We start from the raw sequence: 17721 nt of genomic DNA on the forward strand, positions 1-17721 counted from the left end.
CTCTTCTCGTCCCATGCTTTCCCCTTGAACTGACAAAGCTGTAGTTCCTACCACACCGAGGATACAGGGACTAAATTAATGACATATGCACGTGGCACACAGGCGAGGCTTCATCAATGTATGGTTTTACCTACAGATGATTTGGACTGTAAGAGAGATCCCAGGTCTTAACAGCCTTGCTAAGCCAAGCAAACGAAGCAGCTGGGAGCTTTAGGTACCACACTGTACCTAAGTACAGTAGTCTGTACTTTTCTGGTAGTCTATCAACAAGCAGGTTTTAAATTTAAATGGTCTATTATTTGTGCTTTTTTTTTTTTTTGAGAACGGCTCCTGCTAATTTTCAGTAATTTGGGTTCCCACTGAGAAACCTGTACCTCCGTATGCAAAGGCATTAGTTTAAAAATGACTGCAGCCCAGGAACTGAGGAGGGACCAAGAGATTGTCACATCCAGGAGCGTAGCTGAGCTTGCCATTAGGGACCCAGAGAGGACTTCGTTTTGTTTTACCAGAAAGACTCATTGCAAGCTACCCTCTGTTGCTAAAGGCCATTTAAAATTTCCCATTTTATTTTTAACTTATTCCCCCACTGTCGCCTAACCTGTAAGCAATTTCTATTTATTCTACTGAGACCGTTCACATAGGGAACGTTTCAAGGCCGACATTGTCCTAGGGCTAGGATTTAATGGAGCAGAAGCATGCAAAGCTTCTCACTTTTGTCTTAATTTGAATTTTGACCAATCCACGCTAGGTTGGAGGGCCCCCTGAGAAAAGGCCATTCTGAGCCATCCCAGAGGCCTTTGCATCAGGGTGTGTGAGTTTCCAAGACTGCTTTTCATCAGAAAGGTCTCTTCTGCAGAGACAGGAGCAATGAAATGGGGAGATGGGGAGGGGCTACTGTTCCCATGTTGAGTTCAGTTCTTCCTGCATAGTGGTAATCAGGAGAAAGGGCTTTAAAGAGCCTTACTTCGTGGGGCTGGAGGGATGGCTCAGTGGTGAAGAGCACTGGCTGCTCTTCCAGAGGACCCTGGTTTGATCCCTACCACCCACATGGTGGCTCATTCCCGGGAATCGAATGTTCTCTTCCGGCCTCTGCTGACACTGAGCACACATGAAGCACAGATATCCATCCAGACAAATAACCATATACATAAAATAAAATTAATAAAACATTTAAAATACCTTAAAAGACAAAATAAAGGTTACAATTGAATTAGATGAAGGAAAATGTATATTCTTAAAAACAGATAACTAAAAAGTTGATTTTTTTTTAAAAAAAAAAAAAACATCACTTTAGTTTAGATGTGGACACCAATGTGAAACTGAATTTTCCAATGTGGCTTTGACAAAATAAACTGCCAGAGAAAACTGGACTTTATTTAAACGCTGTGGCTTCTCATATGGAGACGTATAATGTCCTTAAACGTCAAACACAAAAGATTTTACAGTTATGCTTAAATATTTTCAAAACTACACCCTTTGCCCTCATTCAGCAGGAAGATTTTAATGTGCCCTGATATCAGTATGCGGAATAAAGGGGGCTTGTTGGTTCTGCTACCACCGGTACTTCCCTGGGAAGGACTTATCTTTATCGTGGGCTCTCGCTCCTTCTCTTTATCTTTAAAAAGGGGATTTGCTCAATGAGAAGAATGCTTTCTTTGCCAATGAGGACAAAGGTTTGACTCCTTCATGCCAACATTGAAAGCTAGGCATGGCCGAGTGTGACTTGAACTCAAGCTTTGATGGGTAGAGACAGGCTGATGACGAAAGCTCCCTGGCCAGAAAGCCTAGCTCCAAACTGTAACCTTTCAGGCAAGAGGGCAGAGAGCAGGAAAGGAAAACTATTGACTTCCTGCTCTGGCCTCCACATCTCCATCCACATCGTCAGTGCGCGCAACGCGCGCGCGCGCGCGCGCGCGCGCACACACACACACACACACACACACACACACGGTGGGAGGGGAGACTAATAGAAATCAAAAAGCTAAAAAGGAATATTGACGCTCGATAATTCTCACACATTTTTGCTTTTCTAGAACTGAAGTTGGCAACACTGTACAGGTAAACTTGGGAGGAGGTTTTACTGGTCAGTGAAAGTACCAAGAGGTAAAACTGGTGGCAAGGACGCTGGCTACTGAGATCCTCTGAGCTGAAGTTGCATCAGCTGGAGACTAAGCTGGCTTCTAAGTTTTAAACTATCTTCAAATTTAAACTCTCTGTATAGATTTATCTCACACAAGGAAACAGGAGAATCTCACCTGGAGTTTAACCAGCCTGTTCTGTGGAGGCCGAGTGACCTGGAGACTCACTGTCAGGTTTGGGGTGAGTTTGGGAATTAGTTTGGGATAAGAACTAATCGAGGGGATACATATATTCCAAAGCGAGCCGTCTGTTTGCTAAACGGCGTGGGAATGGGTCTGTGCCTACTTAGCGCTCCCTGCATTTCCTTTGCTCCCCCATGAGAAAATCCAGACTGTGTAGGTTTGGCAGTGTCTACAGCTTGGATGTCAGGCTAACAGGTAGCACATGGAAAGGAACCTGGCCCTCGGCACATGCTCATTCAATGTGGGTTGTGTCCTGTGCTGTGGAGTTTAGTGCGCCTGTGTGTGACCCTCGTATCATCGCCAATTAGTGTCGTTTCCCTGAGAAGGCACCGACTCTTGAGGAACACGCTCTTGTTTTGAACCCATCTCTGGTGTCTCATACTGTTTCACTCATTTTTTTTTTAAATCCCCAAATTTTACCACACTGCACAGTGTCAGGAGCCGTTTCCTCCTAAAATTATTACGGGAACCATCGCCCTGGGGAGTCTGCAGAGATCCCCACACCCCTAATTGTGTTAAGAAACCGTTCTATTGACAGAGCCTACCCCACACTCAATTAGCTGTTAATAGAGAGCTATCTGTTAGGGGAACCCGCCCCACATTCCAAACTATCTAGAGAACTAGGTGTGCCAACTTGCGACTTCCTGGCCTACTTGAACTGACCGAACGTAACCTCCTGGCCTATGTGACCAACGTGAACCTTGTGGCAAAAGTCCAGGCCCCTGTGCCCCCCCCCCACCAATTCCTTATCCTATATAAGCTGTAACTCTGTCTCTAATAAGCTGAGGCTTTGACAAGAACCCCCCACTTGGCCTCCTTCTTCTCTCTTAGCCCATTATCTTCCAGATAGCGCCTCTCCGTGACCCTGGAATAACTGACTGCAGGGTGGGTTACAACCCCTAGACTAAGTAACCCACCCAAAGCGGTTTACAGCACAGTATATGGGAGAATCAGTAAATATAAGAAATGCGAATTTTGGCCCACTCATGACTGGAATATTTTAGGCCCATAGACTACCTTTTAAAAAAAGGCAGATTTATTTGCTTTTGCTTTTCTTGTATGCATGAGTGATTGCCTGCATGTATATATGTGCACCATACACATGTCTGATGCCCACAGAGGCCTGAAGAGGGTGTTGGATCCTCTGGAACAAGAGTTGCAGATAACAAAGCCACCATCTGGGCATAGGGAACCAAACCTAAGTCCTCTGTAAGAGCCAGTGTTGTTAACAATTGAGCCAGCTTTCCCAGTCCCCAGGCTAGAATACTTCTATTAAGATTGCTGGCAGAGGGACCCTGCAGGATATTTTCCTGCTGCCAGTAATAAAACATTTCCTTTTTCTGAGAAGGTAAATCTTTTTGGGTTCCTTTTTAACAGAAAATGAGAAGGAAGTGGACTTTCCCAGACTGGACATTTTAGGGAGTTTTCGATACTTTTATAACATACAATGTTAAAACCAATTAGTGCGTGCCCATAAACCCTTTAAGTCATGGGTTTCAGCAACCAATTTTATTTGGGTTCAGAAATTTAATAAACAGGCAACATGAACCAGTTGTCATTCTTTAAATAAAAAACAGCTATCTGCAATTAGTATCAGCAAAACAAAGATATCGCCTTGCTCTGGCTGTTTTGTGTCTCACCAAGGAGCCAGGCAGCGAGTAGGTATGATGGTAAAATCTCACAGTAGGTCCACAGGCATGTGGCTGGATGACAGCCTAGTTAAATGCCCCTGAACAAAGGCCACGGAGTGAGAATGCAGACAACCAACCGCCACTTTTGTTCTGGCCCAAAGCCTCATACGTCCACATATCCAAGTGTGGTTTGTGAAACGTGTTAAGTTTTTCATCCCATAAATGATTCCGTTCAGGAAATAAGCCCAACAAAAGTTTTCAGATTACAGATGTGAACTGAATGCTGTGTGTGAGGGTTTTGGTTTGTTTTCTTTGTATGCCTTAGGACCCCCGTCAAAATTCTGCAAGTCCTGAAGATGGATGTCTTTGTCACTCTTTCAGTTTTCTCTCCCTTCCCTGGGCTGGCAACAGTTGTGGCCGCTGCTGCAATAGGGTCAAGGATGAGGTTATTCGCGAGACTGAAACCCAGAGAGGAACAGGAACAGTTTTACTTACTGCTCGCTTGGAAGCGATGAGTTCCTTGACATTGCTTTTGGTGACAAGTCATAGTCGCTGTCAGATCGGTAGAGGAAGGACTCTCTGCGTTGGCTGTGCCCAGGGAACGTGGCGTGAAGCACCAGCCCGGAGGAAGAGCTGGCCTGAGGGTCCAGTGGGCTCCGACCTGGGGAAGGGCCATTTTCCACATCGAAGCTATAAAAGAAAGGAGGGACAGTCTGGTCACTTGAGAACTGCAGAGGACAGTTTGCACACACAGAAAATTTCCAGGCGGCGGGCACCGCAGGCCAGGCTCTTCCGGCAAAGCATCACAGATGGTTGCAATCCTTCCCATTTTGTCTGGAGGAAGCTGAATTCTACAAACTTCACTCATTACCCAGGTTTACTGTCAATCAATAGTAACCCAAAATTTGGACCAAAGGGCAAAATTCATGACCTCTCAGCAGCGTGACAAATTCAGAATGAGAAGCAGGTGAGAGAAAAAAAAAGTTTGTTGCTAATGAGCAACACCAGAGGGGGCATCTAGCATAGCTCGAGGTGCCAGACGAAGATATCACGAGAGTGAATCTTCCTAGCTGGAAGATTTCCTCCTCACATAAATATCAGCCTCATTAAAGACAGAATTTGCATATTTCTGAATGTTTTGGGAACAAAGTGTTATCCTGAAAACACTCACTGTCTGATTAGAGAGGCCTTGCCTGATATTTAATATTCATATGTAAATTTAGCCACATAAATGACTTAATTAATCTGATAACACCAAATTACTGGCCCAGGCTGCAGAGCCAGGCCTCTGGAGAAGAATACCACCATTGAGTCTGGCAGAAGAGTGCCGGGGAGATTCTGATCAGTGGCCCTCACTCAGGGAGGTGCCCTCGGGCCCAGTGGTATTTGGAAAGCTCCTATTGTGAACACAAACAGGAGCCCTGTGGACTTTGAACCTGTCTCTGCCCCATCCCGCTATCACCCTGGAGTAGCATGTCCTTCCCATAAATGCTTTTACCATTCCAGATGTGTTTCCTCTGCATACACAGCTCCCCTTGGCCTCAGAGGGACAGTAACCACCTCCCCCAGTTTCTCCCAAACACTCAATGCTGTTGAAGCTTGGCAGAGAGATTGTGAAAGAGGCATGGGACATGGCACTGCGATGGATCATCTTTCATTCAGTTCAACCACAAGAGTCAGCTTCGATTATGTTTACCCAGCTGCCACAATCCCCTCACTAATCCTAATCTACTCTTTGTGTGGTTTTTGTTGTCGTTGTCGTTGCTTCTATTTCTTAAATTTACAAGGTGCTTTCTGATATATTATTTCATTTAATCCTAATATCCCTGCAAGTTATATAAGTTATATAATCCAGTTCCTTTACATTGAAGGTAAATAAGGCAAAAGAAAAAAAAATCCATATCTTGTTTACGGAAACATGCTAGATTACTGGTTTGTCCATAGTCACTCAGCTGGAGGGGACACACCCCGAGACCCTCAGCAGATGCCTGAAAGAGCAGAAGACAGCCAGCTCTGTGTGGTGTTCTCTTCTACACAGATACATTGGTGATGAAGTTTGTACATCAGTAATGGTAAGAGGTTCACATTGACTGAGTCAATTCTAAAACTGTAAGGTAGAAACGGAGACATGACTCTGTCAAAATTCTTCATGTGAAGGCACAGAGAACTGATTCTGGAGCCCCAGCACCTAAGTGGAAAACCAGGCACACCTGCAACCCCAACACTGTAGAAGGACAGATGTGGGGGGGACATCCCACATCAGACACGGATCCTGACAACTCTCTGGCCAGCTAGTCTCTGCACATCAGTGAGCCCCAGGTTTGCTGATACAGTCTACGTCAAAAAGCACGGTGAAAAGTTATAAAAAAGACATCTAATGTGGCCCTCCATCCCGCACAAGCTTGCGTGCGTATGTGTTTACCTGAACACATACACACACACACCACACACAGAATTTATTAAATAAAAAATATTGTAACAAAACTTATCAATAACTCACGAATTGTTTATATCTAGACTTTTCCGTTTCATATTTTTTTTTTTTGAGACAGGGTTTCTCTGTGGTTTTGGAGCCTGTCCTGGAACTAGCTCTTGTAGACCAGGCTGGTCTCGAACTCACAGAGATCCGCCTGCCTCTGCCTCCTGAGTGCTGGGATTAAAGGCGTGTGCCACCACCGCCCGGCTTCCGTTTTGTATTTTTAAACCATTTTTGGTGATGGGCCACTGAAGCCACACAAAGACCACAGAGGAGGGACAGCCACTCTGGTTGGCAGATAGAAGCCACGTTTTCCCACTCCGTTTCACAGCCTTGGGCTTCTCAGGCTTCTCTCGTCATTAATTCAGAATGGCATGCCGAATAAAGGAATGCCGTTTCTTTTCTACCCAAAGTTGTAGTTGGTCTGTAAGAGTCAGTCTACAACCACTCTCGAATGATCCTCAGGGGACACCGAGTGCCACTGTGAATAAACAAGAAGGAGGCAGCAGGTTGCCTTGAAGCTGTTGCCTTGCTTGCAGCAGGAGGAGCAATGACAGAATGCAGGAGTGAAATGCCACCACAGAGACGGTGGATCAAAGCTGCTTTTAGACTCCACGCAACCTCTGAGAGCAAGCCATGCAGGAGGATCCCTGGGGAAAGGCCGAGCAGGTGCCACAGTGACCTAACATGTACCACTATGTACCAGGGCTTACAAGACTCCACAGATGGCCCTTCTCAGAAGCCCAGTGGTGTGGGATGGGCAACGTTCCAAGGCTGCAGGCAGGTGTGTAATACCTTGCCCTTGCTTTCTTGCCAGCCGGCCTGGCTCAGGCTTTGTAACAAGTGAAAATAAAATGAAGCACATTGCAGACTCTGTTGGGTGAGAACTCTACCAGCTGTTGAGTAACTGTACAGTTTCTTGTGGAGCAGGATCCTTGGCTGCCCCCCAAATCCCCTACGATCTGTATGTCCTGATTCTGTCTCTGAGATCTTCTTTAGAAAAACATTTATTTAAAATAAAAACATTATTTTCTATGTATGGCCTATTCTTCTGTCTTGCACCACGTGTATGCCTAGTGTCCTTGGAGGCCAGAAGAGAGTGCAGGGTCCCTTGGGAGTGAAGTTACAGATGGCTATGAACTATTAGGTGGGTGCTGGGTCCTCTGAAAGAGCAGCTGGTGCCTTAACCACTTAGCTATCTCTCCAGCCCTCTGAACTCTTCTTAACAGCAAAGAGGGCAGGTTCTTCAAAGGTGAAACTGGCATAGCCACTGATGATGAGCCTAAGAGTAGCGTGAACTTTTAAATTCCGTGTGCAATTGTATTGCTACTCATTTGGTGTACATCTTCATAGTCTTTCAATAATAAACCCACAGAACACAGTGGATATCCAGTTGCCCTAGAGGCTCCAGTATGGGCCGGACCAAAGTGTTATTGTTTGGGATGCTAGGTAGTCTTGCACAACTTGGGCCTTGTGGTCAGTGCTCATGCAGTACGACTGACTATTGTGACCATCACTGCTCTCTGTACCGGCACCAACCTCTTGCAGCTAGTATGCCCACCAACTCTTAGAACATTTCCCATGAGGTTTCTATTAGGGCTAATATATATTCATTCCCACTATCAGCATCCATGCTGTGTAGAGGCCAAGTCCCCAAAAACACTAGCAGGAAAGTGAGGGCCTGAGGATGCTCTGTCAAGCTTACTAAGCACATCTGGTAGGTGACCCGGAACTAGATTCCTCCCTACAGAAACTCTTTCCTCTTTGGTTTTCTTTTCTTTTTTTCATTATATTGTCTAAACTCAAAAGAGAGCTTGCTGGAATTCAGAAGAAGCCAGGGAAGAGGTCTCTATTGCAAAGAAGGTGTCTCAGCAAGACACATGGTCTTTCAGATCCCTGGGGCACTGTTTCAAAGCAGCCAGCACAGATGGAGAGCTTCGGAACAAAAGTGAATCACTACCCAGACACCAGACCCAGGCACAGCCAAATGAGTGAGCAGCCATCACAATGCACCCCACAGATCCAGGGAATAAGGGGGAAGTGTTGGCCCAGAGAGGCAGTCTTACCAAGTGAAATGAATATACCACACAGACAGAAATACGATCAGGAAGAAAAGCCAAGCTGCAATGCCAAAAACAAACACACAAACAGGGTCGTCATTTATCTTAGGGCATTTTCTGGCTTGGCCTTGATCAGGACACATATTTTGCAACCAGGCTTCTTTAGATTAAAAAGTCATTATATAAGCAGTATAAGAAAGCTCTAGAAACATAGACAAAAGCCAAAGAGATGCATCTACTAGTACTTGCTAGTACTTTAGTATTTTAGTGTGTGTGTGTGTGTGTGTGTGTGTGTGTGTGTGTGTGCTGTATGCGGGGGTGATATGTGGCTGGGTGGTGTGTGTTGGGATGGAGGTGTACCTCCCAGCACATGTGTGTGGAAGGCAGAGGTCAATGTTAGTGGTCTTTCTCAGCTGTTCTTCCCTTTCCTACCTGAGGACCCACTGACTTGGTTTCAGCTGGTGTGCTTCAGGACTCTCCCCGCTCCACCCCTCCTCTGTTGTAGTGCTGTCTACAGATAGTCACTCCTTTTTTTGCCCAGGTTTTACAGAGGTTCTGAGGCTCCAAACCTGGGTCCTGATCCTTCTATGGTAAGCCATTTACTAACTGAGCTTCTTCCCAGCCTTCATCTGAACATCTTTTCATACTGATTTGAATATTGATTTTATAAGGTTTCACTATTTACTGCAGTTTCTCGAGTTACACCCTTTCCATATCCTACTTCTTGGCTCATCCAGCAGCTATACCCCAGTTTTCAGAACAATTCTCTTACATTCGGTTCCTATATTCGCGATTCTGAGTAGTGCTTGTATTTGGAGTAGTTAAGGTTGCAGATACTTGGACATCTATTATTCATGAAGTCATGTTGACATCTCAGGCAAATCCGGAGGATGCCACTCATAAAGTTCTGACTATGTGAAGAGGCCGTATGGAAGTGGTCATTCATATCCGACATGTGGACCGCAGCAGTTTTAAGCGTACCTTTCTTCCAGGAGAGGAGGCCCACCCTGACAGTCTTGCTCACTCATCTTTTTACCTTGTGTGCAGCCCCTCTACTTGGCTGGGCCTGCTTCTCCTGGTCCTATTGGTTCCCCTCAGCTTAATCAATGGCTTATTGTCTCATGTCTAATGCTTTAACTTTTTTTTTTTTTTGCAGTGGGAGATTTCAGCTCCTCAGGAAGTGGTGGCAGGAGAATGGAGAAGTGATGTTCCTGTCCTTGGAAGCACTTTCCTACTGCCGTCTCCAGTACAAGGCTTTCTTCTGAAACCATCTCGTATCACCTTTTCCAGGAAGCTCTCTCCGGCACTGCAGTCCCAAATTGACTTAGATGCCCACCCTTACTGTGCACTTCCTCATGGTTCTTTAGATAGTAGTTGCTCTCAGAATTGCCAAGAGATCAATTACAGGACTCTGCCCCATTCTGTGCCAAAAATCACAGATGTGCATGCTCAGATCCCTTTTATGAAATGGCTTAGTAGTGATATATAATCTCCATGCCTTCTCCTGCGTAACTCCAATTATTTGGAGGTTACTTATAGAATGCGATGCAAATTTTAGATGCACAGTTGATACAATCTATTCTTTAATGCATGTTAAGAGAATAAAAGGGCCGGGCGGTGGTGGCGCACGCCTTTAATCCCAGCACTCGGGAGGCAGAGGCAGGCGGATCTCTGTGAGTTCGAGACCAGCCTGGTCTACAAGAGCTAGTTCCAGGACAGGCTCCAAAACCACAGAGAAACCCTGTCTCGAAAAACCAAAAAAAAAAAAAAAAAAAAAAAAAAAAGAGAGAGAGAGAGAGAATAAAATTGGTTCCTTTTACCCAGTTGTTTTCTGTCTATGTTAGAGGGCATCCTCAGAACCCATGGGTACATTGGGCTGACTACTTCTTGGAACTACTTGCACACCTCTGTTTAATTCTTCATTTAATTAACTGCTTCCTATTAGATTGTCATATTCAAGATAGAAAATAATATCTGTTTTTCTATGTCCCCGACATTTAGGTCAGAGTTTTGTAAACAACAGATCCTTAAAAAATGGTTGCCTGTTGAGGTCTTTCATCCATTTGGACTTGAGTTTTGTGCATGGTGGTAGATATGGATCTACTTTCATTCTTCTACATGTTGATATCCAGTTATGCCCGCACCATTTGTTGAATATGCTTTCATGTTTCCATTTTATATTTTTTGCTTTTTTTTTAATCAAAAATCAGGTGTTCGTAGATGTGTGGATTGACATCTGGGTCTTTGATTTGGTTCCATTGGTCCTCCTACCTGTTTTTATACCAATACCAGGTTGTTTTCAGTACTGTAGCTCTGTAGTAGAGTTTAAAGGCAACCACAATGAGCCTCATAGAAGAGAAAGTAGGAAGCACACTTGAACATATAGGCACAGGAGACCACTTCCTAAATATAACTCCAGTAGCATAGACACTAAGAGAAACAATTAATAAATGGGACCTTTTGAAATTGAAAGCTTCTGTAAAGCAAAGGACATGGTCAACAAGACAAAACAGCAACCTACAGAATGGGAAAAGATCTTCACCAATCCCACATTGGACAGATGGCTGATCTCCAAAATAAACAAAGAGCTCAAGACGTTGGTCATCAAAAGAACAAATAATCAAATAAAAAATGGAGTACAGACCTAAACAGAGAACTCTCAACAGAGGAATCTAAATGACTGAAAGACACTTAAGGAAATGCTCAATATCCTTAGCCATCAGAGAAATGCAAATCAAAACAACTTTGAGATTCCATCTTACACCTGTAAGAATGGCCAAGATCAAAAACACTGATTGCTGGTGGGAGTGTGAACTGGTACAGCCCCTTTGGATATCAGTATGGCAATGTCTCAGAAAATTAGGAAATAGTCCTCATTGTCCGCTATGTTCAGCAAGTCCGGTTTTATCCCATGCTTTTTCAGACCCAGGCCAGCTGGCCTTGGTGAGTTCCCGATAAAACATCCCCATTGTCTGAGTGTGTGGGTGTACCCCTTGTGGTCCTGAGTTCCTTGCTCCTGCTCTCTCTCCTTCTGCTCCTGATTTGGAACTTGAGATATCTGTCCGGTGCTCCAATGTGGGTCTCTGTCTCTGTCTCCTTTCATCAAGAACAATGGCAGTGGGTTTTTGATCCTACTGCACGTACTGGCTTTGTGGGAGCCTAGGCAGTTTGGATGCTCACCTTACTAAACCTGGATGGAGGTGGGTGGTCCCTGGACTTCCCACTGGGCAGGGAACCCTGATAGCTCTATGGGCTGACAAGGGAGGGGAACTTGATTGGGGGAGGGGGAGGGAAAGGGGAGGAGGTGGCGGGGAAGAGACAGAAATCTTTAATAAATAAATAAACGGAAAAAAAGAAAAAAATGAGATAATTTAAATTTTTATTTGAAAATCAAAACAGAGACTATGTTGGCATAAAAAAAAACCCAAAAAAACCAAATACATAATTATTTTGATATGGAAAAAAAAAGGAAATTAGGAAATAACCTACCTTAAGACCCAGCAATACCACTTTTAGGGATATACCCAAAGGATGCTCAACCATACAACAAGGACATGTGCTCAGCTATGTTCACAGCAGCATTGCTTGTCATAGCCAGAACCTGGAAACAACCTAAATGCCCCTCAACCAAAGAATGGATAAGGTGAATGTGGTACATTTACACAATAGAGTACTACACAGCAGAAAAAATATAATGACATCTTAAATTTGTGGGCAAATGGATGGATCTAGAAAACATCATATTGAGTGCAGTAATCCAGACCCAGAATCATAAGTTGCTTTTAGACATAAATCAAACAAACAAACAAAAAAAACAGCCTACAATTCACAATCCCAGAGAACCTAGACAAGAATGAGGACCCTAAGAGAGACATACATGGATCTAATCTACGTAGAAAGTAGAAAAAGACAAGATCTCCTGAGTAAATTGGGAGCATGGAGACCATGGGAGAGGGTATAAAAGATGAGGAAAGGATGGGAGGGGAGGGGAGAAAAATATATAGCTCAATGAAAACAACAATAAAAGGGTTGCCTGAACCAAAGGCAGAATACAGTAACGCGCTGTAAAACATTTCTACTAGCTTCTTTCTCCTTATAACTCCTCACCCACACCCCAGTCATCTCCAGCACCAACTTCTGCTGTTTCCTTCAATTGGATCTATAAAGGATATAACTTTATTGGATCAGTCTAATGAAGAAATGTTGTAAAAGTAAAATTTAAAAGAAACTTAGTTGTGTTTTCCCTGAAACAAACCTGCAGAGAGTCACACTGCTCTCTCAGATATCAGACATGGTGTCACCTTACACCAACTCCTGGGACAGCAGAGGCCCTCTCCCGTCACCCTCAGTGACCCTCTTTTCACGGCTTTCATGACCCTTTGTACATCTCTGCTTTTTGACTAGAGCAGGGACCACTATGGGCCCCACACCTCTGCTTGTGGCTCCTTCCATCCCTTCTTATCTTTGCTAAGCCAGCTCTGGGCTGGTGACAGGAGGGAGCCAGCAGATGGCAGAAGGCACCACTGTTTCTCAGGGTTTCCTGGCCTCCAATTTAAGCAGGACTTGGAGGGAGATGAGAAGTCTACTTGCTGAGCCCAGAAGGGAAAATCAGGGATGAAGAACAAAAGCCCGAGGTGTGTGTGAAGCCTTTGATTAAAACCAGGAGCAACTCTGCCTTCAGGAATACGAGCTGAACTGGAAGGTCACACAATGGCCTCGCAATTGTCCCTAGGGTGATGCTTTCCCGACTCCCAATTATCTGCACAAGCCTGGTTTCTATAATGAAGAGTCATAAAGTAACATCCTAGGAATAGCTCATTTCTGAATCAGTAAAAACTTTTTTTTCTTTCAACCCAGCCATTTTCTAGTTGAGTTTCTTTGACCGACTCTAACAAATATCCCCACTAAAAAGACAAACTCAACAAAAAAGATTGAAACTCCCGTGTTTCAGAGTTATGCACTGCCCTGGGGGGCTAGCTCTGCTTTTTCCTTGGCTGTCTTTTTAAAAACGACTCACTGGGTATCATCTGCACCATATAATCCCCACACTTTGCTAGGCATATTCTTTTTGACCTATTTCAAAGAGGGAAAGAATGAAGGCTCTAACGAATAAAACTTCATTTGAAGAATCTTACAACATGATCTCTTTTTAATCTGCTGTTATATAATCTGTACCCAAGGTCCTTTCGTCCACAATCCACTTTTGACTCGGAATCTGTCACGTTGCAATGTCTTCCTCATCTTAGTGGCTTCCCTCCCTTAAGTCCACAACCTCCTTGAAGCAAGACTTATGCCTCAATTCATTTCTGTGTCCCTAGAGCATAGAGTTGACTCTCAAATCAGAACACACACATACATGGTTATTGAATGAATGCAAGAATGTCACAGTTGACATCTCTCATCTGACAAGCCAGATCCATTGGACAGTGCTTGGCAGTCAAAGATCACAACGGAGTACTTGGGTGGAGCTGCTCTAATGCTCCAACTTTGCCCTTCCTCTCCTACTTCTGCAAAATCCTAAGAACTCCATCCTAGAAGCGTCAGTGTCTATAGCCTTTGTATAGGTTATGTGCATGTAGGGAGCGTGTTCATGAGAAATATTGTCTCAGTAATAGTCTATTAGAAAAAAAATTCCCCCATAATACTTAGGATAACATCTTCAAAACACTTGTCCAATCCAGGTGGTGGTAGTACATGTCTTTAATCCCAGCACTGGAGAGGCAGAAGAGAAACCCTGCCTCAAAAAACACAACAAAACGAAATGAAACAAAACAAAACGAAAAACTTTTGTCTAACATTTGGTAAAAGTAACCATTTGCCTATTTCCCTAGGTAGTTACACTGGTCAGTACTTCCCTGCGTTACTTGGTACTGTAGAGGAGAAGGGAGAGGGATACATCTCTCTACTCACAATAACAGTGACCCATCTTTCTAGAACCAACCCTTGGCTTTCTGAATGAATGACTTAACTGCACAAAAGCCATGGATAGTATGATGACGAGTCCAAGCCCTAGCAAGAAGCAGAACTTCTCTGGGCGCAATGACAATAGACTTTTGCGAGTCTGTCTTGAGAATCCACTTCTAAACTCTAGGGCTCTCCTTCAGAGACCATGAGGAAAATCATGATGGTCAGTTAATCTGCATGTAGGAAACACCTCCCCACCACTGTGTTTTTCTTCCCGAAGGTTTTGAAAATGACATTCATTGGCAACGATCCCTGTTAGACTTCACTAGAGAGAGTGCTGGAATGCTGAAGGGGTATGACCCCAGGGATTCTGGTTTCTAGAACCCACTCTGTGGGGAATAAACTGAAACCGAGACTCCCTGTACTCTGACCCCACACTTCAATCTGAAGAAATCTGTGAGGGAAAAGATCTTTGAGGTGCCTCTTAAATGAGACATCTCATAGACATTTTGGTAGTAGAAAAAAGATTGTTTTTCAAGTGTGTATTTGTACGAATGGTGATAGTCATTTAAAAAAATACTTATTAGCACTCACTCTAAGACAAGGCATGGTTCTTGGCTTGCTATTATAGCAGTATGGAAAAGGGTTCCTGAGGTAAGAATTAGCATCAGATGATCATAATAAAAATGGTATTTGTGGATAAGGTAGATGCTATGAAGAAAACAGAGCACAATTTTGTGGCTAGTAGGTCTACCCTGTATTGTTGAGTCCTCTACAGCCTCCCCACAGAGGCATCATCACTTTCCTCAGTCGTTACTCTCGGAGCAGAGGCAGGGCAGGGGAGTGACAGTGTGCCGCTGAATTCTGATGTCTCTCCATTTCCACACCCACTTCAACCAAAGAGTTGGGTTGGACAAAGGTTAGGTTTATATAGATTTTTAACAATTGCTAAGCTACTGAGTTATTTTTTTCTTATACTTTCCCTCTTCTGTGAGCCCATCCCCCCACAACTATACCTATATAGGTGCTGTAAGAGTTCCTATAGCCAGTAGCCTTTAAGTTACCCGCCCAGTTGGGCATGGCCTCTTATACTATAAATGCCAATGTAAAATGCGCTTCTGGCCTCTTTTCTAGCTCGGGATTTGGTTGCTATTCCCTGTTCAAGCAGAGGATTGTGATCTGTGAGTCTACCCCTAAATAATTAACCCTCTAATTATTCTCAATTTCTTTTAAGTGTCCTTCTTCATCTTGGTATCTAGATATTTATTTGTGAATATCATAGCATTTGTCCAGTGTGACAGTTTTCTACTCATCTGTCCCAAGAGGGCTGTGCTCCTCAAGAACATAGAACACCTTTTACACACACACACACACACACACACACACACACACACACACACACACAGAGAGAGAGAGAGAGAGAGACAGACAGACAGAGAGAGAGAGAGAGACAGAGACAGAGAGACAGAGAGAGACAGAGGGACAGAGATAGATAGATGATAGATAGATAGATAGATAGATAGATAGATAGATAGATAGATAGATAGATACAGAGAGAGAAATAAATAGAGAGAGAAATCATGGTACAGTCCTTAGAGTAAATTCCAAATGGTCGTGGGCCCCACATCTGCTCACAACATCTGCTCACACCCCCCTGCCTCTGTTCTTTAGAACTCAGGCCCAGACTTCCCCGACTGAGAACCAGGCCGAACCTTAGCTCAGGGAAAGTGTTAAATAAAGATTTGTTGAGGAATGAACAAACTCTGGCCTCTCGACTTGCTTAGCCTTTTGTTCTCTGTGCGGCTGCTTTCTTTTTCTCTAAGCCTTGGACTATGTTACATACTAAACAGTTTCTTTCTCCAGCTGCTACTTAAACAGCTCTCCCTTTCCTTACAGCATCGATCACAGCTCAGTACAGTTAGTATTTGTTTGTCTTCCCTTCTTTTCATTTCTAAACCCCAGTAGGGCTTTCTGCCACATTCACCAAAGCGTTAACTAGCAATGCCTGGCACTTGTCTGGGACACAGTACTAATTCTGAACAACCACCTGTCCAGTGGATTTACCAGTGATTATCTGAACACCAGAGTTGTTCTTGGAAATTCCCAACACACCAAACTTGGCACTTTCTTAGATTTTTGTTCACTTGAGGAGGGGCTAACTTACCTGTGTCCTAACTAAGTGACCTTCCACACAATTCTAAAGCAATTCAAATTTAAAATGAAAAGTGATGAAAACTTGACATAGATGTGAAATCCTACTTTGTTGTTACCCTGGGCTGCTTTTGAAAATGAGATTGTTTTTACACTAAGCTTCTAGGCCATTGGCCTTCCAGAGGCAGCAGAAAAGTGAGAGGGGTCTGTATAAAAGATGATGTGTTCCTAATGCTCCTTGCAAAATGCCATCACTGAACATTTAAGGAATTTTCTATTTAAAATTAATTTATATATTTTCTTTGGGATTAAACAGGCCACACACCTCCTTGTTAGTTGCGGCAGAAGGGGTGGAAGGCGCTGCGGTAAACCGAATAATAATCGTGGAATTGGAAATCGATGCTTCAGTCTCCGGTCTGCATAGCTATTAGCGCTGTTTACGTCAGTTAGCATCTGGCCCCCAAATGTTATCAGTCTTGAGCTCTGCACCTGCAGACAGTCTGACATTTGGATTTGAAATATGTGCTTTGGGAGGAAGAAGCAGTGAGAAAACGGGGAGGAAAAGATGCGAGATAAAATGGAAGAGTGAAATTCCAGAGTTATTCCTTCTTTCTCAGGCAGTCTGTATTAACACTGCACTTCATTTTCCCAAAGACCCTGAGGACACTCAGTGCAGCACTCCAGGGACTGAGCACTCAGTGCACAACCCACTTCAGGCCCCTGATCGCTTTGGGAGGAAAGAAGGAACCTTTTAAAAAATATGTTTGTTTAAAATTTTAGAAATGTATTTCTTGAACATATTTACAGGCACCACTCGTATGTCTGCCTGGTGTCTTCAGAGGCCAGAGAGGGCTGAACTGGAGTTACAGAGAGTTGTGAGCTGCCCAGTGTGAGTACTCGGAAGGGCTCCGGGGTCTTGGGCAAGGGCAGCAAATGCTCTTAAATGCGGATTCATCTATCCAGCCTTCAGGAAAATGCTGGGAAGAGGTGTGGAAACTGAAGCCTGAAGAGATTATGGAAAACTTGCTGACAAGCATCCAGCTTTTTGATGGTAAGTCCTCAGTTTAAACCCATGTTGATGACCTACATTAACAAACCGGCCACCTTTAAACGTCTATTCTGTTTTCTTCTTCTACAGATAGATTTCATATGAAGCCAGCCTCTATGTTCTGAGCTCT

General features: G+C 43.9%; 1 protein-coding gene across 5 annotated transcripts in view; it reads right to left on the reverse strand.

Moving 5' to 3' along the window:
• Pde4b (phosphodiesterase 4B) overlaps positions 1-17721 on the reverse strand; it is a 524499-nt gene that overhangs the window by 117131 nt on the left and 389647 nt on the right. For all 5 annotated transcript variants that reach the window (XM_041651414.1, XM_041651416.1, XM_041651415.1 and 2 more), the window contains one exon: positions 4448-4642. In XM_041651414.1, coding sequence (XP_041507348.1) covers positions 4448-4642 — 195 coding nt within the window. The remainder of the gene's footprint in view (positions 1-4447; positions 4643-17721) is intronic.

This window comes from Microtus oregoni, unplaced genomic scaffold, assembly GCF_018167655.1.
Source record: "Microtus oregoni isolate MIOR12 unplaced genomic scaffold, Mior012 000005F_ref0000423, whole genome shotgun sequence".
NCBI classification, from domain to species: domain Eukaryota; kingdom Metazoa; phylum Chordata; class Mammalia; order Rodentia; family Cricetidae; genus Microtus; species Microtus oregoni.